This window comes from Myotis davidii, unplaced genomic scaffold (genome assembly GCF_000327345.1).
Source record: "Myotis davidii unplaced genomic scaffold, ASM32734v1 scaffold97, whole genome shotgun sequence".
Lineage (NCBI taxonomy): Eukaryota > Metazoa > Chordata > Mammalia > Chiroptera > Vespertilionidae > Myotis > Myotis davidii.
In genome coordinates this window covers 5,474,741-5,497,212 of record NW_006289392.1, presented here as the reverse complement: position 1 = coordinate 5,497,212, position 22,472 = coordinate 5,474,741, and the positions used below count along the sequence as shown (strand labels likewise).

The following is a 22,472-nucleotide window of genomic DNA, read 5'->3' as shown; positions in this document are numbered from 1 at the left end:
TTCCTTTCCCGCGAGGGGGGGTTCCACCCCGCAGGGGCGCCGGTGTTCCAGGAAGGAGGAAGTGGGGGGGGCCGGGCCACCCCTCCCACGGCGGGTTTTTTTTTAGTGGTTCAGGGCTCAGGATCTGGAAGAGGAGCCGCACACAAATGAAAGAGAAGAGACAAGAGATAATTTGGGAATATTGAGGGACCAGGCGAGAGAGTCCAACTCAAGAGGAAGGACTTCCACTGTGCTCAGGCCTCACCAAGCTTTTTTAAAAATATTTTATTGATTTTTTTACAGAGGGGAAGAAAGAGAGAAAGAGAGTTAGAAACATTGATGAGAGAGAAACATCGATCAGCTGCCTCCTGCACATCTCCTACTGGGGATGTGCCCTTGACCGGAATCGAACCTGGGACCTTTTAGTCTGCAGGCCAACGCTCTATCCACTGAGCCAAACCGGTTTTGGCTAAAATAACTTATTTTCTTGAGGCAAATTATTTTCATGCCAGAAATTAAAATCTCATTCTACCTTTTCTCTTCATCCCTTTCATTCAAAAAAGGGGAGGCCCAGCAGATGTGGCTCAGTGGTTGAGCGTTAACCTATGAACCAGGAGTTGACAGTTTGATTCCTGGTCAGGGCATATGCCTAGGTTGCAGGCTCGATTTCCAGTAGGGGGCATGCAGGAGGCAGTTGATCAGTGATTCTCTCTCATCAGTGATGTTTCTGCTATATTCTAAAATGTTTAAAAATTATGCTTTGGATTTTCTGCAGCTCTGTTCTTTATTGTCAGAGATAACAGCTAATTTTAATAAATTTTATTTATTTATTTTTTTCTTCTTTCAAATATATTTTATCGATTTTTTTTTTTACAGAGAGGAAGGGAGAGGAATAGAGAGTTAGAAACATCGATTAGCTGCCTCCTGCACACTCCCCACTGGGGATGTGCCCACAACCAAGGTACATGCCCTTGACTGGAATCGAACCTGGGACTCTTGAGTCCGCAGGCTGACACTCTATCCATTGAGCCAAACTGGTTAGGGCTAAATTTTATTTTTTAAAAATATTTTTTTATTGATTTCAGAGAGGAAGGAAGTGGGAGAGAGAGAGAAACATCAATGATGAGAGAGAATCACTGGTTGGCTGCCTCCTACACACACACCCCCGCCCCCCACTGGGGATCAAATCCACAACTCAGGCATATGCCCCTGACTGGGATCAAACCCATTCTGTAGGCCAATGCTCTATTCACTGAGCCAAAACAGCTAGGGCTAATTTTTTAAAAAAATATATTTTATTGATTTTAGAGAGGATGGGAGAGGGAGATAGAAACATCAATGATGAGAGAGAATCATTGATTGACTGCCTCCTGCACACCCGCTACTGGAGATCAAGCCGGCAACCCTGGCATGTGCCCTTGGCTGGAATCGAACCTGGGCCTCTTCAGTCCGCAGGCTGACGCTCTAGCCACCGAGCCAAACCAGCTAGGGCCAGCTAGGGCTAATTTTAATAAATTTTAAATTTGCCTTGCAAACCACCCAGGAAAGGCAGATGTGGCTGGAGCATAATCTAGGTTTTGAGTCCAGTGCCCAATGAGTGTAGTAGCCCAGGGCCTGAACCAGGGCTGGGCGGCATCTGCTCCTCTCTGGGTGGAATCATATATTTCTTTCCCCAGGGCCTATGATCCTGCAGATTATGAGCATTTGCCAGTTTCTGCTGAGGTTAAAGAACTCTTCCAATATATAAGTAGGTGAGTATTAGGTCTTCTTACCATAACCCCCTGGCCCTACCATGCCCTTTCCTGCCTCTAGTCTGAAACAAGGCCATTCTCCTTAGATTTTTAAAACCTAAATAGTAAAGTTTCTGTTTCCATCTTCCCTTGGCATTATCTCCTAGGTATACACCTCAGTTGATTGACCTGGACCACAAACTGAAACCTTTCATTCCTGATTTTATCCCAGCTGTTGGGGATATTGATGCATTCTTAAAGGTACAGTCAGAACATCCTAAACATGAGTCCAGAGGTGTTTTTTCTGACACCTCTATTACTCTACCAGTTCCACTAATTTTCTTGACAAGCATTGGCTACCTTCATATATACCCTTCATTTCATTAGAATTCTTAACCTTGCTCTCTATTCCATGTTATATTCATTGCTATTCTGTAGTACTTGATTATCTCATTATATGTTAAAAATTGTCATATATTTGCCGCCTAATTATCCATGACTTCAGCTTTCTATTTAAGGTCCTGTAGATCATGTATGTTTTCTTTTTCTTTTTCTTTTTTAAAATATATTTTATTGATTTTTTACAGAGAGGAAGGGAGAGGGATAGAGAGTTAGAAACATCGATGAGAGAGAAACATCGATCAGCTGCCTCCTGCACACTCCCCACTGGGGATGTGCCCACAACCAAGGTACATACCCTTGATTGGAATCGAACCTGGGACCCTTGAATCCGCAGGCTGAGGCTCTATCCACTGAGCCAAACTGGTCAGGGCTCATGTATGTTTTCTAGGTAGGATTTTAGTGCAGTATGGCAGACAGGCATGGTTTTTGATACTAGTAGCAGTGATGAAGCAGAATAGTTCTTCCTCTTGAGCTTATTGAAAACAAGATGCATGGCCTTTTTATGTCTGTCTCATTTTTTTCTCTGTTTTCTCATTTTTCTCTTACCCAGGTCCCACGTCCTGATGGGAAGCCTGACAACCTTGGTCTCTTGGTATTAGATGAGCCTTCTACAAAGCAGTCAGACCCTACAGTACTCTCACTCTGGTTAACAGAGAATTCCAAACAGCACAACATCACAGTAAGATGCTAGTATAGTACAGGCCCAATAGGAGAGGGCCAGAATGGAGGCCTTGTTGGTGTGTATATGGTTGATTTACTGCCTACTAGAAGTGATGGCTGTGGTTTCAGGACAGTCCTTTTTTTTACATAACAGTTTTATTGAGATATAATTTACCTACCATAAAATTCACCCTTTAAAATTGTACAGTTTAGTGATTTTTAGTATATTCACAGAACTGTAGAAGCATCATCATCTAAGAACATTTTCATCATTCCAGAAAGAAACTGGGTACCCATTAGTAGTCACTCCTCATTTCCCCCTGCTCCTAGAATCTGGTAACTGCTTCATTTTTTTTTTTTTTTAATGGCTGAACACAATTCCATTGTATGGAAACTTCACATTTTGTTTATCTACTCACCAGTTGTTTCCACTTTTCTTAATTATGCTGCCGTGAAGATGTACGAGTTTCTGCATGGACACATATTGTTATTTCTCTTGGATATATATGTAGGAGTGGGATTACTAGGCCATATGGTATCTGTTTAGTATTTTGAGAAACTGCCAAACTGTTTTCCAAAGTGGCTGAATCATTTTACAATGCTACCAGTGATGAATGCAAGTCACAATTTCTCCACATCCTCATCAGCACGTGCTACTCTCTTTTTCACTGTAGCTATCCCAGTAGGTGTGAAATGATGTGTTATTATGGTCAGTCCTATCTTATTGACCTTCTCCTTTCCCAGGGCTCTAGAAAGTTTTATCAGGGTTTCCTGTAATCTTCATTTGGCTGCTGTGAAGCCTCCCTTTTCATCAGCTACTTTGTGTATGAAATACAGCAGCATATGATGAGTCACTCTGTGAAAACGAGAGCTGCTTCAGTGCCACGAGTCAGGCTTTCCCCTTGATTTTCTAGCAACACATGAAAGTAAAGAGCCTGGAAGATGCAGAAAAGAATCCCAAAGCCATTGACACATGGATTGAGAGCATCTCTGAGTTGCATCGTTCTAAACCCCCTGCAACTGTACACTATACCAGGTAAGAAATGCTACCTTCTTCACCAAGTGTAACCCATGGCAACCTGCACCATGTGGAAACGCATTGCTTTTGAGAAGAGGGCCCAAAGGCTGGGGACATAATTGATCAACCTGAGGCCCTATAGATCATGGCAGCCACTGGCTGAGATTGCAGACATAAAGATTGGGATTTATCTGGTATTACTTAGCCAGCTTCTCCAAACCCCAGGTCCAGGGTAGGTTTGATATGCCCAGTCTGTATTCTCTGGAAATCCTAATGTGCCAGATCAAGGTCCTCTCAGAGATTGCTGATGTCACCTGTCCAGGTTTCTTGTTCATATTTACCTTTCTACTCTTAGACCCATGCCTGATATTGACACGCTGATGCAGGAATGGTCCCCAGAGTTTGAGGAGCTTTTGGGCAAGGTGAGTGGAAGGTAGCAGGAGCTAAGAAAGTAGGCATTCACTCTAGGCCCCAGTGTTTTCTCTCTTCCTATATCATTATCATTATTAGCTTATTAATTGAGGTAAATTACATAATCAGAAAGGTACACATACTAATTTTCACAGCTGAACACCTATGTGTAAATCAACACATTAGATAAAAAAGCAGAACATTGCTAGCAACCTAGAATTCCCCTCATGCTCAGATATCCCAACATAACCACTATCCTGACCTTTTCTTTTCCTTTTTTTTCTTTTCTGTCTTTTTTCTTCCTAATTTCTAATTCCATATTTTGTATTTTATCTAAATGTAATTGAACTCTTTTGTGTCCTGTTTCTTTTGCTCATCTGTATTGTTCATCCATGTGAAGATTCATCAATATTGTTTCCTACATTGTTGTCCTTTTTTTCTCATTACTGCATGATACTACATTGTTTGAAGATGTGACAATTTACTTATCCATCCTATGGTAGCCATTTGGATAGTTTCCAGTTTTGGGTTATTATAAATGAAATATTATTACAATATCATGTTAATATTTGTAAGAACATTGTAACATGGTAAACATGTATATATATTTCCTGTATTATTACTTTAGACTCTACTTTTCCAGAGATATTTATGCTGTTCTTAAGTACCCGAATTTCAAAAATTCATGCTGCAGGCAGAGGCAGGTCTCTGGAGGCTTTGCGTCTTTGCCTGATCTCCTTCTGGGCTCAGGGATAGGAAAAGCAGAGCGTGGTGCATACCTTGGTCCTGTCCAAAAGCACCCAGCCCCAGCAGAGGGAGCCACAGCTGTGGATTGCTGATAGCTCCAAACGGGACTCAGGGCCAATCAGAAACAGTGTCTGACATTGTTCTGGACTAGAGATTGGGCATTGTAGCAGATCTACCTAATACACAGATACAAATTCAAACAGACAGCCAAAATGGGGAGACAAGCAAACAACCCTCAAATGAAAGAACAAGAGAATTCTCCAGAAGAAGCACTAAACGAAATGAAGATAAGAAACTTATCAGATAGAGAGTTCAGAATAATAACGGCAAAGATGTTCAACAGCATGAGAAAAGGTATAGCAATTGTGAAAAAGACCAGAGGTCCTTAATCTGGCACTTTAGGATTTCAGGAGAACACAGACTGGGCAAACCAAACTTACACGGGGTCTTGGAAATGAAGAATGAGATAGCACTAATAACATTGGAGCTTGGCCAACATGGCTCAGTGGTTGAGTGTCAACCTATGAACTAGGAGGTTACAATTCAATTCCTGGTCAGGGTGCATGCCCAGGTTGCAGGCTCAATCCTCAGTAGGGAGTGTGCAAGAGGCGGACGATCAATGACACTCTCTCACCAATGTTTCTATCCCTCTCTCTCTGAAATCAATAAAAATATATATTTTTTAAAAAGAACACATTGGAAGGAATACACAACAGATTAGGAGAAACTGAGGATTGGATCAGTAAATTGGAAGACAGGGAAGAGGTGGTTAGGGGCAATCAGGCAGGCAGAGGCAGTTAGGGGCGATGAGGCAGGCAGGCAAGCAGGGACGATTAGGCAGGCAGGCAGAGGGGTTAGGGGTGGTGAGGCAGGCAGACAGAGTGGTTAGGGACAATGAGGCAGGCAGGCAGAGTGGTTAGTGGTGAGCAGGCAGGTAGGCAGGCAAGCGGTTACAGTCAGTGGTCCTGGATTGCGAGGGGGATGTCTGATTGCCAGTTTGAGTCCTGTGGGATTGGGCCTAAACTGGCAGTCGGACATCCCCCGAGGGGTCCCGGATTGCGAGAGGGTGCAGGTTGGATTGAGGGACCCCCCCCTCCTTCGTGCACGAATTTTGTGCACCGGGCCTCTAGTGTTCATATAATAGGTATGCCAGGAGGAGAGAAAGTGAGCAAGAGATAAAGAATGTTGAAGAAATAATGGCAGAAAACTTCCCTAACATGGTGAAGGAGAAAGTCACACAAGTTTAGGAGGCACAGAGAGTCCCAAGCAAAAAGAATCCAAACAGGCTCATGCCCAGGCACATCATAATTAAAATTTCAAAAATTAAAGAAAGAGAATCTTAAAGGCAGCAAGAGAAAAGTAATTTGTTATCTACAAAGGAACTCCATAAGGCTGTCAGCTGGTTTCTCATGAGAAACTCTACAGGCCAGAGGGACTGGCACAACGTACTCAAGATAACAAAAGCAAGGATCTGAAACCAAGATTACTATATCCAGCAAGGCTGTCATTCAAAAATAGACCGTGAAATAAGAGCTTCCCAGACAAAAAAAGGCTAAAGGAGTTTATCACAACTAAACCAGCACTGCCAGAAATGCTAAAGGAACTGCTGTGATGAGAAGAAGAAATAGAACCCTGGCCAGTTTGGCTCAGTGGATAGAGCATCGGCCTGTGGACCTAAGGGTTCCAGGTTCAATTCTGGTCAAGGGCATGGACCTCAGTTGCAAACTCTTCCTGGTCCGCATCAATGTTTCTCTCTGTCTTTCCCTCTCTCTTCCACTCTCTCTAAAAATTAATGGAAAAATATCCTCGGGTGAGGGTTAGCAAAATAAATAAAATAGAATCTTAAAAAAAGAGAGAGATAGACGTAGAAATAAACAAGTGGAAGAATATACTGTGTTCATAGATTGGAATAATTAACATAATTAAAATGTCTATACTACCCAAAGCAATCTACAGATTCAACACAATTCCTATTATAATACCAATGGCATACTTCACAGAGCTAGAAAAAATATTCCAAAAATTTATATTGAACCATAAAAGACCCCATATAACTGCAGTGATCTTAAAGAAGAATGAAATAGGAGGGATCACAATACCATATAGCAAACTATACTACAAAGCCATTATAACCAAAATAGCCTGGTACTGGCACAAGAACAGGCATATAGACAAGTAGATCACAACAGAGACCACAGAAATTGGCCCACACCATTACAGTCAATTAATATTTGACAAAGGAGGCAAGAACAAACAATGAAGTAAAGACAGTCTCTTCAAAAAGTGGTGCTGGGAAAACTGGACAGACATATTCAAAAAATGAAGCCAGACCATCATCTTCACCATACACAAAAATAAACTCAAGGTGCATAAAAGACCTAAATGTGAGGCATGAAACCATAAAAGTCTTAGAAGAAAATATAGGCAGTAAAGTCTCACATAGCAATATGTTTATGGATATATCTCTTAGGGCAGCAGTTGCCAACCAGTGGTCTGTGAGGTCCAAAAGGTTGGCAACCGCTGGTTTAAGGAAACCTTTGAAGCAGCGGTCACCAAACGGTGGTCTGCACACCACTGGTGGTCCGTGAGATCTGAAAGGTTGGTGACCGCTGTCCTAGGGCAAAGGAAACTAAGGAAAAAATAAACAAATGGGACTACATCAAAATAAGTTTCTGCACAGCAAAAAACCACAAACCATTAAATTGAAAAGGGAACCCACTGAATGGGAGAATATATTTGTCAATGATACATTTGATAAAGGGTTAATACTCAAAATATATAAAGTATTCATACAACTCAACAAAAAGAAAACAACCCAATTAAACAATGGGCAGAAGACCTGAATAGACATTTCTCCAAAGAGGACATACAAATGCCAAGAGACACATGAAAAAGTGCTAAAAGTCACTCTCTTAAAAAAGTGCTAAAAGTCACAATCTTAAAAAAAGGTTCTCTTAATCAGAGAAATGCAAATTAAAACCACAATGAGATACCAACTCACACCATCAGAATGGCTATCATAAAAAAATTAACAAGTGCTGGTGAGGATGGGGAGAAAAAGGAACACTAGCTCACTGCTGGTGGGAATACAGATTGGTGCAACCACTATGGAAAACAGTATGGAGTTTCCTCAAAAAATTAAAAATGAAACACCATTTTTAACTTGATCCAGTGATCACAATTCTGGGAATATATCCTAAAAACCACAAAACACCAAACAGAAAGAATATGTGAACCCCTATGTTCATAGCAGCATTATTTACAATAGCTAAGATTTGGAAACAGCCCAAGTGCCCATCAGCAGATGAGTGGATAAGGAAGCTGTGGGACACTTACCCCATGGAATACTGAGCAGCTGTAAAAAAGAGGGAGCTCTTACCCTTTGGGACAGCATGGAGGGACCTGGAGACTATCATGCTAAGTGGAATAAGCCAAACTGAGAAAGACAAATGTCATATGATCTCACTTATTTGTGGAATCAAATGAACAAAATGAATTGACCAACAAAATAGGACCTGAAGCAGGGAGGCATGGAACAGACTGAGATACCTCGATGTGGGGTTGGGGGGATAATAAGAGATAAACCAAAGAACTTCTATACTTACATGCACAGCCCATGGACCCAGGCAGTAGGGTGGTGAAGACCTGGGGTGGGTAGGGGCTGGGAGGAGGAGCATAAGGAAGATATCAGTAATACTGTTAACAACTAAAAATATATTTTTAAAAACCCTGGGTTGCGGGCACATCCCCAGTAGGAGGTGTGCAGGAGGCAGCTGGTCGATGTTTCTCTCTCATCGATGTTTCTAACTCTCTATCTCTCTCCCTTCCTCTCTGTAAAAAATCAATAAAATAGATATATATAAAAAAATCTTTTGGTTCTACTAGATTGTGTGCTACTTTGGTGGTTAATGAATAGGCCCAATTCCATTTCACTGATCAGAGGAAAAAACAAGCATATTGTATTATTCCCTGGGGCTGCCATAACAAAGTACCACAGGCTGTGGCTTAAGCAACAGATAAGTATTTTATTTTCTCACACTTCCAGAGGCTTGACATCTGCAAGCAAGTTGTTGGCACAGTTGGTTTTTCCCAGAACCTTTTTTATTGGCCCTCTCCCTGTGTCTTCACAGGGTCTGCCCTCTGTATGTGTCCGTGCCTTTATTTCCTTTTTTAATAAGGCCACCAGTCATACTGGCTTGGGGTCCATCCTAATGATTAATTATCTCCTTTAAGACTGTATCTCTAATACAGTCATGTTCTGAGGTGCTGGGGGTTAGGATTTCAACATATGGGTTTGGGCGGAGGGGACGCCATTTAGCCCATAATACATGTGACTATGGTAACAGCTCTTAGAGAGAGTCAGCTTTTGACCTTGGCTCCTCCTTTGCCCTCCCAGGTGAGCCTGCCCACGGCCGAGATCGACTGTAGCCTGGCGGCGTACATCGACATGATCTGCGGTAAGCTCTCCCAGCCCTTCCTTGTCCCCACCGGGGAGAAATGCATGAAGGGCCGTGTTTGGGCTTGGGCCACTACCTGCTGGATATTTCACTCCCAAAGCCGTGGGCACACAGCCCGTCGGAGGGGATCAGCTCTCCTCAGCAGGTGCCCCGTAAGTCCTAGGTTTTTGTGTGGTTCTGCTCATGGGAGGTCTTGGTTTCAGCCATCCTAGACATTCCTATCTACAAGAGTCGGATCCAGTCTCTCCACCTGCTCTTTTCCCTCTACTCCGAATTCAAGAACTCGCAGGTGAGTCCAGCACGAGGGATGGACTTGCAGTGAGGGCTGCTGCAGTCTCACTGTTCTGAGTCGGCTCTGATTGGTCCTGGGACCAGGGAGGCTGTCTCTGCCCTGTCCCCGTTACCCTTCCCCACAGCAGGCCGGTGGGGCTTCTAAGGAAGAGGGAGGGGAGGGGAGGTGGGCCTTCACTGAGGTTACAGAGTGCACTCATTCTTACAGGAGAGCCAAGTCGCCTGTAGAACAGAAGCAGGAAGGAAAGGAAAAAGGGGTTTATTTTTATAGGAAGCAGGACAAATTTCTAGCTGTTTTTCAAAGACAACACCAAGGAATTGTTTTGAAAGCACAGTTGGGAGAAAATTGGAGCTTAAAGGATTGTAAAGAGGTTAGTTCTTGCTAAAATGTAGCAATGAGCATATTCCAAACACTCCATGTTCCCTCTCTTTCCTCACAGCATTTTAAAGCTCTAGCTGAAGGCAAGAAAGCATTCACCCCTCCATCCAAGCCCACCTCCCAAGCTGGAGACGCAGAGACAATAACCTTCAGCTGAGGCACCTCCCTCGCACTTTGTCTCAAGGCCGAGCCGCTCCTCCAGCCCAGCGGAGGGGACGCTGTCGTCGGGCACCTGGCTCCTGGCCTGTGTCATCTGGACTCGGCAGTGTATGCCCTGCCACCCTTCCTGCCAGGAAGCCCTGCACACTCGCTTCCTTCCTATGGGAGCTTGTACCTCTACCACTCGGGGGATTTGATCAGACAGACTGGAATTTCTGGAACCCTAGGATGCTCAGGTTAGAAGAAAGTTAAAAGATGTTCTTACAGCAATGGAATGATTTTCTTTCATTCTTAAGTGAGTTGGCAAAGATTTTACAAATAAAATGCTTTTATCTTTCAGGTTACCTTGCTGTTCTATCTATAATACGAGAAAGAAAAGGCAGACTGAGCATAAAGCAGAGATAAGGAATTTGGCCTAGTGCTAGGCTTTCAGTGAATAATAGTTTAAGAAAAACAACTTTGTGGGATAAAATCAGCCACCAGTCCTCCAAGGTTGGCAGTGGCGGGGCCCCATTTTTCTCCCAGAGCTCATTTTCCTGTGGGTCACTCTCCAGGGAAGGTTGCTGCCTGAGGCCCACCTGCCTAGCTCCTGGCCTGCTTGGCTGTGCCTTAGGAGCCTAGCTGGGCAGGAGTCCAGGGGAGAGATCACTGTGCCAGGGTTAGAGTGGGAGTTGTGGCAGTAGTACACGGGTAGATTTGGGAAATATTTGCGGGTTATATCCCCCAAGCTCTAGCCAGGAAGTCAGAAACCATGTTAGTTACTTCCAACAAAGGGTGTTAAGTATGGAAAATTGGTTACAAAAGTATTGGAAGGGCTGAAGAAACAAAAGGGAGGGAAGAGGGTGCTGAAGGGATGCAGGTTAAAGGGGTGGCACCCACTGCAGTGCAGGGAGAGGTGCACAGTGTTGAGTGGCCGTGGAGGGGCCACATGAGCACGGCTGATGCGGAGACCTTGTCCCACTGCTGCAGAGAACAATGGCTACCTATCCTTCCTCCCATCTTCTCACGTCTTGCCAGGGCTCCCGTTGCCAGAAATTAACAGCTGGCAGGGAAATCTGGAAAATCCAGCATATGAAGCATAGTATAGAAGGGAGAGGGTCGGGGTTGAGGCAACAGAGAAATAACCAGGAGAGGAAGAACCGACAAAATGTGGTGATAGATCGGATGTGGGAGGCGAAAGGAAAGAATCGAGGATGACTCCCAGGTTTTTGGGCTTGAGGAACTGGATAATAGGGGAAGGTGGGGCAAGAATTGTTTGAGGGAAAAATTACATTAGAGTGCTAGACTGTCTGCCTACCATACATGATAAACACATAGAAAGGAGGGGAGTCATTTCTTAGAATCCTAAACCGACTATGAGGCTCACATGATGCTTGAATGTGAGGAACAGGGCTTTGGAGCTCAGGCCTCCCACTGACACCGGTCTGCACCAGGTGCTGTGCTCTCGGTGGATTTCATTAATGCTCACACTTAACTCATCGGGGAAAAGAGAAGCAAACTGTGATGGGAGCTCAGATTCTCCACTAGATTGGCTTCTTTGGCTAGAGCTGAGTGAGACTCCGCACTGATAGATACAGTTGCTTTCTGTCATTCATGGTAGTTCTGTTCTGTAAGTCGCCATGAACACTGAATTAACAAATACTGAACCATTGCTCCTGGGGAAATACGGGGTTAGGTTCCTTTGTGCCTCTGGTCGCAACATTTTCATCTGCCAGCCATTGGTTCATTGAGTTCACAGCCACCAGCACTTGTCCAGTGAAACTTGTCTCTCTCTTTCCACCAGGCACATCACATCCTTACACTTAGGAACACTAGACAGCCGCTCGGAACCATGCCCAGGCCGTTTCAAACCGTCAAGTCATTAGCTAGACCTTGACAAGGGCCCTGCTTACAATGTGAGAGCTGGAGCCAGGAGCCCTAGGGTCCTGGGTAGCCTCTAAGTTTCACTGCTGTGAGCATGTTTGCAGATAATCACGAAAACACTGCACACATTGGCTTTGAGGTTGCAAATAAAGTATAGCGTGTGTGTGTGAATTCACAAATACGGAATCTTCAAATTATGAGGATCAGCTGTACCCCTCCCTAACTTCCTGGTGAACAGGCAGGTCGTTAGCTTTTCTCCCCACTTCAGCACACCCACCCACCACCGCTCTCCAGTGATCACCTTCAGACAGTGCTTTCATCATGGGCTCCTTTCTCCTCTCTAACAATCTGCAGTTACTCCCTTTTGGCTTGCTCTGCGGCCTGGGGAAAATCAATTTAACTTCTGTGCCTCAGTTAATCTATCTATGAATCAGTTACAATAAACACTAACAGCCTTAGCCGGTTTGGCTCAGTGGATAGAGTAGCCGTGGGCAAACTACGGCCCGTTTGAAATGAATAAAACTATTGAAAAAAAAGACCATACCCTTTTATGTAATGATGTTTACTTTGAATTTATATTAGTTCACACAAACACTCCATCCATGCTTCTGTTCCGGCCCTCTGGTCCAGTTTAAGAACCCATTGTGGCCCTCGAGTCAAAAAGTTTGCCCACCCCTGGGATAGAGCGTCAGCGTGCAAAATGAAGGGTCCCAGGTTCGATTCCAGCCAAGGGCACATGCCTGGGTTGTGGGCTCAATCCCAGTAGGGGGCGTACAGGAAGCAGCCAATCAATGATTCTCTCTCATCATTGATGTTTCTATCTATCTCTCCCTCTCCCTTCCTCTCAAATCAATAAAGAAATATATTTTAGCCCTGACTGGTTTGGCTCAGTGGATAGAGCGTCAGCCTGCGGACTGAAGCGTCCCGAGTTCGATTCCAGTCAAGGGCATGTACCTGGGTGGTGGGCACATCCCCAGTGGGGGGCATGCAGGGGGCGGCTGATTGATGTTTCTTATTGATGTTTCTGGCTCTCTGTCCCTCTCCCCTCCTCTCTGTAAAAAAATCAATAAAATATATTTTAAAAAAAGGAAATATATTTTAAACACTAACAATTCATAGTCTTGTCCTGTGAATAAAAAACATGAAAACATTACGTGCCACAAAAAGTGAGATATAATAATTCTGTTACTAAGTATAGTTTCAATTTGGCCTTTTAGACTTTCCACTGGGCTAGTCTCTTCATACCCCAAAGTCCTCACATCCCATAATTCCCCACTGTGAACTACAATCCCAGGCACTTGCCATCACTCATACGTTCCCATCTCTAACCAACCTCTATGCAGGCTCTGTTCCTGGCTTGAAGTGCCCCTCACCTCTGCCAATCCTAGGTTCTCAGCACTTCCAGATAAACAAACATAAAACAAATATTTACATCTTCATTTCCTTCTTTCACCTTATTTATTAAAAATGACAATATAGGAATAAAAAACTCCCAAACAAGGACAAATAGTAAGAAAAAAGTTACAGCAGACAAAATAGCAACAATTTTTTAAAGCTTTTTTTTAATGTTTCAATTACAGTTGGTATATTACAGTTGGAAACTAATATTATTATATTAGTTTCAGGTGTACACTCCAGTGATTAGACATTACATGACTTACTAAGTGATCATCCCAAAAAAACTCACACCCATCTGATACCACACTTAGTAATGAGAATATTATTAACTATATTCCCTATGCTGTACTTTACTTCCCCATGACTATTCTGTAACAACCAATTTGTACTTCTCAATCCCGTCACCTTTTTTAAACAAAATATATATTTTATTGATTTTTTACAGAGAGGAAGGGAGAGGGATAGTTAGAAACATCGATGAGAGAGAAACATTGATCAGGTGCTTCCTGCATACCCCCGACTGGGGATGTGCCTGAAACCAAGGTACATGCCTTTGGCCGGAATCGAACCTGGGACCCTTCAGTCCACAGACCGATGCTCTATCCACTGTGCCAAACCAGTCAGGGCCCTGTCACTTTTTTAACCCAGCCTCCCAACCTCCCTCCCCCACCCATCTCATCTGGCAATCCTCAAAATGTTCTCTGTATCTATGAGTCTGTTTCTGTTTGGTTATTTTGTTTTTTAGATTCAATTGTTAATATGTATTTTTTTTGCCATTTTATTGTTCATATTTTTTATCTTTTTCTTCTTAAAGAAGACCCTTTGGCATTTCTAGTAATACTTGTTTGGTGGTGGTGAATTCCTTTAACTTTTTTTTTCTCTGGGAAGCTCTTTATCTGATCTTTGATTCTAAATGAGAGCTTTGCTGGGTAGAGTCATTTTGGTTGTAGGTCTTTCCTTCTCATCAGTTTGAACATTTCTTGCCAATCCCTTTTGGCCTGCAAAGTTTCTGTTGAGAAATCAGCTGACAGTCTTATGGGAGCTCCCTTGTAGGTAATGAACTGTTTTTCTCTTGCTGCTTTTAAGATTCTCTCTTTGTCTTTAATCTTTGACATTTTAATTATGATGTGTCTTGGTGTGGACCTCTTTGGTTTATCCTGTTTGGGACTTTCTATGCTCCCTGGACTTGTATGTCTATTTCCTTCACCAAGTTAGGGAAAATTTTCTGTCATTATTTATTCAAATTGGTTTTCAATTTTTTGCTCACTCTCTTTCTGGCACCCCCATGATGTGAATGTTGGTTTGCTTGAAATTGTCCCAGAGGCTCCTTATACTACCTCATTTTTTTGGATTCTTTTTCTTTTTGCTGTACTGATTGATTTTTGCTTCCTTATAATCCAAACTAGAGGCCCGGTGCATGAAATTTGTGCGTGGGGGAAGGGTTTTCCTCAGCCAAGCCTACACCCTCTCCAATCTGGGACCCCCCACCAGCATCGGGCCTAAACGAGCAGTCAGATATCCCTCTCACAATCCAGGACTGCTGGCTCCCAACTGCTTGCTTGCCTGCCTTCCTGATTGCCCCTAACTGCGTCTGACTGCCATCCTGATCACCCCCTAACCACTCCTCTGCCAGCCTGATCAACGCCTAACTGCTCCCCTTCTGCCCCAATTGCCCCTAACTACACTCCCATGTCAGCCTGGTCACCCCCAATTGCCCTCCCCTGCAGACCTGGTCCCCTCCAACTGCCCTCCCCTGCAGGCCTGGTCCCCCTCCAACTGCCCTCCCCTGCAGGCCTTGTCCCTCCCAACTTCCTTCCCCTGCAGACCTAGTCCCCCCCAACTGCTCTCCCCTGCAGACCTTGTCCCTCCCAAGCAGACCTGGTCCCCCCCAACTTCCTTCCCCTGCAGGCCTGATCATCCCCAACTGCCCTCCCTTCAGGCCTGGTTGCCCCCAACTGCCCTCCCCTGCTGGTCATCTTGTGGTGGCCATCTTGTGTCTGCATAGGGGCGGCCATCTTGTGTGTTGGAGTGATAGTCAACTTGCATATTACCTCTTTATTATATAGGATTGCTGATTTGATTCTCAGCTTCATCTACTCTTCTGTTGATACCCTGTAAATTGTTCTTTATTTAAGTTCATGTACTCTTCATTTATGACTGGTCCTTTTCACACCATTGAGGTTCTCACTACATTCATTGGACATCTTTATAACCCACTGGAGGCCTGATGCATGAAATTCATGCAAGCATAGGCCCTAACTGCTTGCCCCAGCTGCCTCGGCCCTTGCAGGCCTGGATGCTGCCACCCTCTGCAGGGTGATTGATCATGGAGCCCCCCACCCCCATCGATAGCCCTGCAAAGGGTGGTGGCAACCCCGTGGCCACGCCCCCTGCCCACTAGTCATTCCAGAAGGTCATTCTGGGAGGTCATTCTGGAAGGTCGTTCTGCTGCCCGGTCTGTTAGTATATTAGCTCTTTATTATATAGGATGTTATGAACTCTGCAACTGGTAGATTACCTGTCCCCATTTTGTTTTTCTGGAGTTCTGTTCTTTCATTTGGGACATATTTCTTTGTCTTCTCATTTTGGCATCCATCCTGTGTTTGTTTCTATGGATTAGGTAGAGCTGCTATGTCTCCTGGGCTTGGTAGAGTGGCCTATAGTAGTAGGTGTTCTATAGGGTCCAGTGGCATAGCCTCCCTTATCACCCCAGCTGGGCACTTGAGTGTGCCCCCCGTGTGGCTGTGTACCCCTTCTCTTACAGTTGAGCCTTGGTTGTTGTTGGCATGTCAGTGGGAGGAATTTACCATGAGGCTCATCAGCTGCAAGGACTGGCTACAACCACTTACCATCAACTTACAACCATTGGATTGGATCAGCTGTGCAAGGGTCCACCCCACAGAACAGGACTTAATTAAATGGGGCTCTGGTGCCTACTTAGTCTGCCATTTGAGTGTATTGTTTATGGAGGTGGTTGGATGGTGGTGCTTGACATGGACTGAAGCTGTCTACTGGGTGCATTGTCTCTGGGGCCTCCCTGGAGGTGCAGGCCAAATTCAGTCACTGCTTGTGACTCACCTAGCATGAGCTACAAACAATATGCAGATGGCTGCTACTTGTGCTTGGCTTGGAGGTGCCCAGAAGAGGCCAAGCTGTGAACCAAGGCCAGATGCTGCTAGTGTCGAGCCTGGGCCACTTAGTGAGAGGGATGGGACATGGCCAGGCCAAATGCTGCTTGTTTGAGAGATTTTAGGAAAATCTAAAGCATGAGCCAAGACAGGCCATTTGTATGGAAAAGCCATTGGAAACAGCTTGGATGGGCCCGAAAGCTGGGTGTGGTGGGGTCTCAGGAAATCACCAGGACAGGGCTAACAGTGTGAGCCAGGTTGATGGAGTCTCAGATATGACACCCACCTCCAGCTCTTTGGGAGAGGAACAATGACCTCTGCCAGCACTTGTGTCTGGGAGAAACCTGGCCCCCCAGCTCGCACCCTGATACAGGACAATTCAGTTCCTCCTTGTATGGCTCTGGTGCCTTTCAAGCTGCTGCCCCTGTGCTGTAGCTAGAGGGAGTGAGTCTGAGTAAAGATCATGTGTGTCCCTTTAAGAGAAATGCCTGGGACTTTAGCAGCCTCCATCTCCTTCAGAGTCAGTCCCCTCTGTTTTTTACAGCCAGAAGTTATAGGGAGCCTGGTGTGGGGCTGGTATCCCTTTCTCCTTAGGGGGAACTCCCCAGCCGAGATATCCATTCCAACTTTTATCTGCCACACAAGGCTGTGGGAGCAGCCTGTTCCTTGTCTCCATCCCTCCTACCAGTCTCAATGTGGCCTCTTCACCTTTAATTTCCTAGTTGTAGGACTTCCATTTGGCTAGACTTCAGGGGTTCTGAATCATGGTTGTAATTTTGACATGGTTGTGGGAGGAGGCAACACATTTACCTATGCTGCCATCTTGACCTTCAGAAGCTGTAGCAACACAATTTTGGAAGATGGACAAGTGATAGCTGATTGTGTAGCAGGAGGGGGTAAAGCCTGCAACATGACTGCCTGTGAAGGAGAGGGACAGAGAAACTAAGAAGTAAGCCATCTGACACTACAGAACCCTCGAAAAGATCAGGAATTAAAAGTGGGGAGAGTCTGCCAAGTGATAGTGACCCAGAGACTTGGTCAGTGGGTGGAGCTCTGATTCAACCTGCCACTCTTGAAACAGAACGTGCCATCATTGCCACTGGAAACAGTGCAATTAGAGAAATATTGATTTTTATTTGATCTTAGAGAGGAAGGGGGCTGGGGGGAGAGAGAGACAGAAACATCAATTTGCTATTCCACTTATCTATTCATTCATCTGTTGATTCTTGTATGTGACCAGACTGGAGATTGAACCCACAATCTTGGCGTATCGGGATGACACTCTAACCAACTGAGCTACCCAACCAGGGCAATATTATTTATTTAAAAAATAAAAGGTTGGCCGAAACCGGTTTGGCTCAGTGGATGGAGCGTCGGCCTGCGGACTGAAGGGTCCCAGGTTCGATTCCGGTCAAGGGCATGTACCTGGGTTGCGGGCACATCCCTGGTGGGAGATGTGCAGGAGACGCTTGATCGATGTTTCTCTCGCATCGATGTTTCTGGCTCTCTATCTCTCTCCCTTCCTCTCTGAAGTCAAGAAAAAATACATTTAAAATAAATAAAAAATAAAAATAAAAGATTGGAAGCAAATAAAGTGGAATGTTAAGATTCAACAGTATGGTACGTACATGTTTTCTCAACTGTGTGATTTAAAGATCTCATTAACAAATCTACTTGAAAGAATGAAACACATGTAACATTCACTCAGTCAAGCTTATTGAATTTATTGTGTGCTCAGCACTGTTCTAGGCTGTAACATGAGAAAAATTACAAAAGATAACAAGGGAAAAATATACTCCGCACTATATTGATTTGCAGGCATTTCCATGTCGCTTTGGAAAGTGTTCCTAGGTTGTTTTGGGGTATGTGGTCTCCTCCTCCATGTCCCCCGAAAGCTTCCGGCACTGTTGAAGTATGTGCCACAATGGACATTCCCTGAAGAACGGGGTGGGACAGGAAGGGTGGCCTGCTGATGGGTCAGAACTGAGGTCTCCTAAAGGGGAGACATGTTGAGGGAAACCACCAACCCTGAGGGCTCAGGGCCCTCAGTGAATCACAGGAAGGCCAACGTGGGGAAGCCACAGAGAGGCCCTGGGACCCGCACTCCCCCTCCTAGATGTGCTTGAAGTGCTCACTGTAAGAAAAAGATGCATAGCTACATGCTGTACTGGGTGCCGCCAGGCTCCTCACCTTCTCCTTTCCTCCTGATTGTGCTAACACCAGGCACTAGCACCACCAGAGGCCAGTGGGGAAGTCTAGTGCCCAGTGAAGAAGTGGTAAAGGTCCAACATATAACCTATGATGCTCAAGAGAAGGGGGGACAGTGGGGACTGAGGTACCAGCAGAAGGGACGGGTCTGTGCTCGGCCAACGCCCTGGCCTGGGCTGCTCCCTGTGCACAGGGTATTTTATTTCTATGCAATGAGCAGAGTTCTAAATGTTCAGAGTGAGCAAAGCTACACAGCATGGGAAGGAAATCCAAGACATGCAGGCCTTTCTAGTCCCACACCAGGCATATCCCTGTGCCTGCTGTGTGAGGTGCTGAGGAATACTGGTGGGAGGCACAGAGCAGGCCCAAGTCACCAGGGCCATGCCACACGTAGATGCCAGATGACATCAGAACACACAGGCAAAAAGCTCTATCCACTTGGCACAGGCATGTCATGCAGGCCCCCAACCTGAATAAGAACAAGGGCTAGGGTCCAGTCAGCAGCCTTGCCAAGGATACCTGTGCCCTCAGGGTCAGATCCAGTGGAACCCTCCTGTGGATGACAGAAGCACCCCAGCCAGAGATGCAAGCACAAGTGGAAGTGGCACCTCACTGGCAACATGGCCAGGCAGAGGATGCCTTGGAGGGGAGGGTGCCCAGGGGCATGGCACCCTCCGTCTCACCCTCAGCTCAGAGCCAGATCTCCTCACTGCTCACACTGGACACTCGGTAGATGTAGCCCAGCATTGGGAGACGGATGAAGCCTGCCGGGTCAGAGATGCCCAGGAGTCTCAGTGACCCTCATCCTTGGAAGTCAGGAAGCTCCTCCCTGCCCCTAGGGACTCAGAGGCATAAGTAAAGGGATGAGGAGCAGGGGAGGAGGGTACCTCGGCTGGTGAGGAGGCCGCCGGGCTCTGAATCCAGGAGCTCTGGCTCTGGCCGGCTGTTATTCCAAGCCGTCTGTCTGTCTGCTTGTTTCCCTGTTGGGTGACAAAGGGGGTGGTGCCAGCACAAGGAGTGTGCCCCTCCGAAGTACCAAGGTCTCTTTTTCTCTTAGAAGCATCTCTGAAGCTCAATTGATTAGAGCATCGTCCCAATACACCAAGGTTGCTGGTTCCATCCCCGGTCAGGGCACATACAAGGATCATCCAATGAATGCATAAATAAGCAACAAATCGATGTTTCTCTCTCTCGCTCCTGCCCCCCCTTCCCCTTCCTCTCTCAAATCATTAAAAAAAAAAAGGCAGCACCTCTGAAGATAAAACAGGGGCCACAGAGGGTCCCGGATGTACCTCTGGAGTCTGGAGTGAGGTCGTTGAGCTGAAGGTTGGACGGGAGGGACATGTTCTCCCGGGGCAGGCGCACGTTGTTGAGCTTCAGGTTGTTGGAGTCACTGCAGGGTGGACAAAGCCTGGGATGTGCCCTGGCTCCAGCAGGATGAGTCCTGCTTTGGAGCCAGTGCCAGGACTAGCAATAGCTTCACCTCCATTCAGCCCAGCTCCCCAGACCAGGGGCAGTTACCTAGAGAGCAGAGATGGGCGCCGGGAGGGGCCTGAGGAGAGAAACCATACCACCACTTCAGTGTGCCCTCCCACACCGGCCTTTGCCCCCTGCCCTTCCAGACCCAGGACTCTCAGGCAAGGAGTCTCTCAAACACCAGCCCTGGCTCTGGGACCAGAAATGCCTCCTGGATTACCCGAGGCCACACCCCGGAGACACCTGTCCTGCCACTTGTTAGACGACTTGTCTGCCCCTACTTTCTGCCCTGCTGCTCACGCTGCCCTCCCCTCCACTCTCCCAGCCACCCATCACCTTGGCCTTACCTTTGGTCTTCTCTCTCCTGCAGACCAGGCAGGCCACTGAGGTGCTGAATGCCACCAGGGTGCCCAGCGATAGCCCTCCGGCTACAATGATGCCCAGCAGTGGCACTTCCACCCGCGTGGCCAGGAGTCCTGCAGGTGGTCTTTTGGTTAGGTTCCAGGAAGGTAGGGCCCCCAACTGAGATGCCACAGGTCCGACTCTGTCCTCCTTGCCAAGGTGGCTGGGGACACTCACTCACAAGCCTCATCCCAAGGGCAGCAAGTCCTCCCATTTCTGTACTGACGCTCATCGCTCACCTTGGGCTGGGAGCGAGGCACTGGTGACCCCCACATTGTTGGCAGCGACCACAGAGAGGTTGTGTGCCAGGTTGCGAAGCTGCAGCTGCACTGTGTGGTTGGTGAGCCAGGGGTAATTCTGGGCATCCAGCACCAGGAAGTCTGAGGTGTTGACAGTCACTGGCCCATCCTGGTCGATCCAGGTCACATTGGCAGGCGGGTTGGCACGGACCAGGGCAAAAAGAACAACCAGGAGGCCCTGGCCCTGAGCTTCCTGGTACTTGGCCCCGACCTGGGCAATCTCCGGTTTAACTGGAGCAAAGCAGAGGCCAACGTGCTCTCACCACAGCTCCTCATACTCCTGCCCTTTCCTCCCAAACCCAGAGGGACTTCTAAGGGGACACTAGGACCTAGGATGGCTATGTCCACCTCAGAGGCAGCATTTTGTAGTGATCAAGAGTATAAACACAAGGCCGGTCAGTGTGGCTCAGTGGTTGAGCATCAACCTATGAACCAGGAGGTCACAGGTTCGATTCCAGGTCAAGGCACAAGCCGGTTTGGAGGGCTCGATTTCCCCAGTGGGAGGCAGCTGATCACTGAGTCTCATCACTGTTTCCATCTCTCCCTCTTTCTTCCTCTCTCTCGAAAAAGTCAATAAAAACATATTTAAAAAAAGGAGTATAAACGCTAGAGCCAAAATGTATGGATCTGAATACTGGCTGTGCTTCTTACCAGCTAGCGGTGTGATCTCGGCCAGATTGCTTAACTTCTCTGTGCTGTGTTCTAATTTGTAAAGTGGGGATAACAGGGATTCGCTCATGGGATTACTGTGAGGACTGAAGTTAGTTAATATTTGCAAAGCACTCAAATGTGTGTTCAATGTCCTGTCAGACCATCTGCTATGTGGGTGCCGGGGTCCCCGGGCAGAGGACCTTGCCCCTGCCCGCCTCGGGGACTCACATTGCACATTGAGGATGACCGAGGCGTTGGCGGCCGGGCCACGGCCCGGGTCCTGCAGGGAGCAGTTGAGCTCATGCTGGGACCGCTGCGCAGTGACAGTGAGGGTGCTGGTGCCCCCCGAGAAGGCCTCCCCGCCCACACGCAGCAGCCGTGAGGTGCTGGCCTCCTGCAGCTGTCCATCCAGGTACCAGGCCAGTCGGGGGGTGCCGGACACCCCCGCCACTCGGCAGGTGAAGGGGTGGCGTTCATTCTCCCGAAGTGCCCGCTCAGCCCAGGCCTGGCCATCGATTTGTGGCTCCAACTCCCCCCAACCTGGAACACGACAGAACGTTCTGGGTCGGGCTGGCACTGCTCTGTGACCACGAGGAGGCCCAGTTACCGAGGGGCAGCCGGCGGGGAGGTCTCCCACAGGGAGTGGCTGCACCGTGGGCAAGTGGGTCGGGAAACCCAGCGCTGGAGCCGAGGGCCTGAAGGCGGCCCCAAACCGAGGTGCAGGCAAGGAGGGAAGAGGAGGCGCGGCCGGAAGTGCCCGCAGAGGGGTGTACCTGAGCTCAGGAGGGCTGGCAGGAGCAGCAGTGTGTGCGGG

The 22,472-nt window shown here is 46.8% G+C and overlaps 3 protein-coding genes across 3 annotated transcripts in view; 1 reads left to right on the top strand and 2 right to left on the bottom strand.

Moving 5' to 3' along the window:
- The first annotated feature begins 1,557 nt into the window (after positions 1-1,557).
- LOC102755266 (intraflagellar transport protein 46 homolog) lies at positions 1,558-10,577 on the top strand. The gene is made up of 8 exons (XM_006761568.2): positions 1,558-1,730; positions 1,877-1,970; positions 2,662-2,790; positions 3,686-3,807; positions 4,145-4,211; positions 9,344-9,404; positions 9,608-9,693; positions 10,136-10,577. Exons 1-8 carry the CDS (start codon positions 1,573-1,575, stop codon positions 10,229-10,231), a joined length of 813 nt encoding a protein of 270 aa, XP_006761631.1. The 5' UTR covers positions 1,558-1,572; the 3' UTR covers positions 10,232-10,577.
- A 3,560-nt stretch (positions 10,578-14,137) lies between these two features.
- The window catches only part of LOC102766910 (histone-lysine N-methyltransferase 2A), a 70,807-nt gene continuing 62,472 nt past the window's right edge, over positions 14,138-22,472 (bottom strand). Inside the window, exon 35 of the transcript XR_001513499.1 lies at positions 14,138-14,151. The gene's annotated coding sequence lies outside the window, so the exon portion shown is untranslated. The remainder of the gene's footprint in view (positions 14,152-22,472) is intronic.
- On the bottom strand, positions 18,886-22,471 carry TMEM25 (transmembrane protein 25; the record flags this gene model as incomplete). Its single annotated transcript, XM_006761595.2, has 8 exons — positions 18,886-19,594; positions 19,718-19,810; positions 20,123-20,223; positions 20,352-20,382; positions 20,654-20,782; positions 20,948-21,238; positions 21,887-22,198; positions 22,432-22,471. Coding segments are annotated over 8 exons (1,071 nt in total), but the record flags the coding sequence as incomplete, so codon positions are not given.

Excerpts from the sequence above, each read along its gene's own strand:
- LOC102755266 (XM_006761568.2), top strand. The coding sequence starts at position 1,573 with ATGAGTGTAGTAGCCCAGGGCCTGAACCAGGGCTGGGCGGCATCTGCT. Across the intron at positions 1,971-2,661 it reads ATATTGATGCATTCTTAAAG|GTCCCACGTCCTGATGGGAA; the intron begins GTACAGTCAGAA and ends TCTCTTACCCAG. Across the intron at positions 2,791-3,685 it reads CCAAACAGCACAACATCACA|CAACACATGAAAGTAAAGAG; the intron begins GTAAGATGCTAG and ends TTGATTTTCTAG.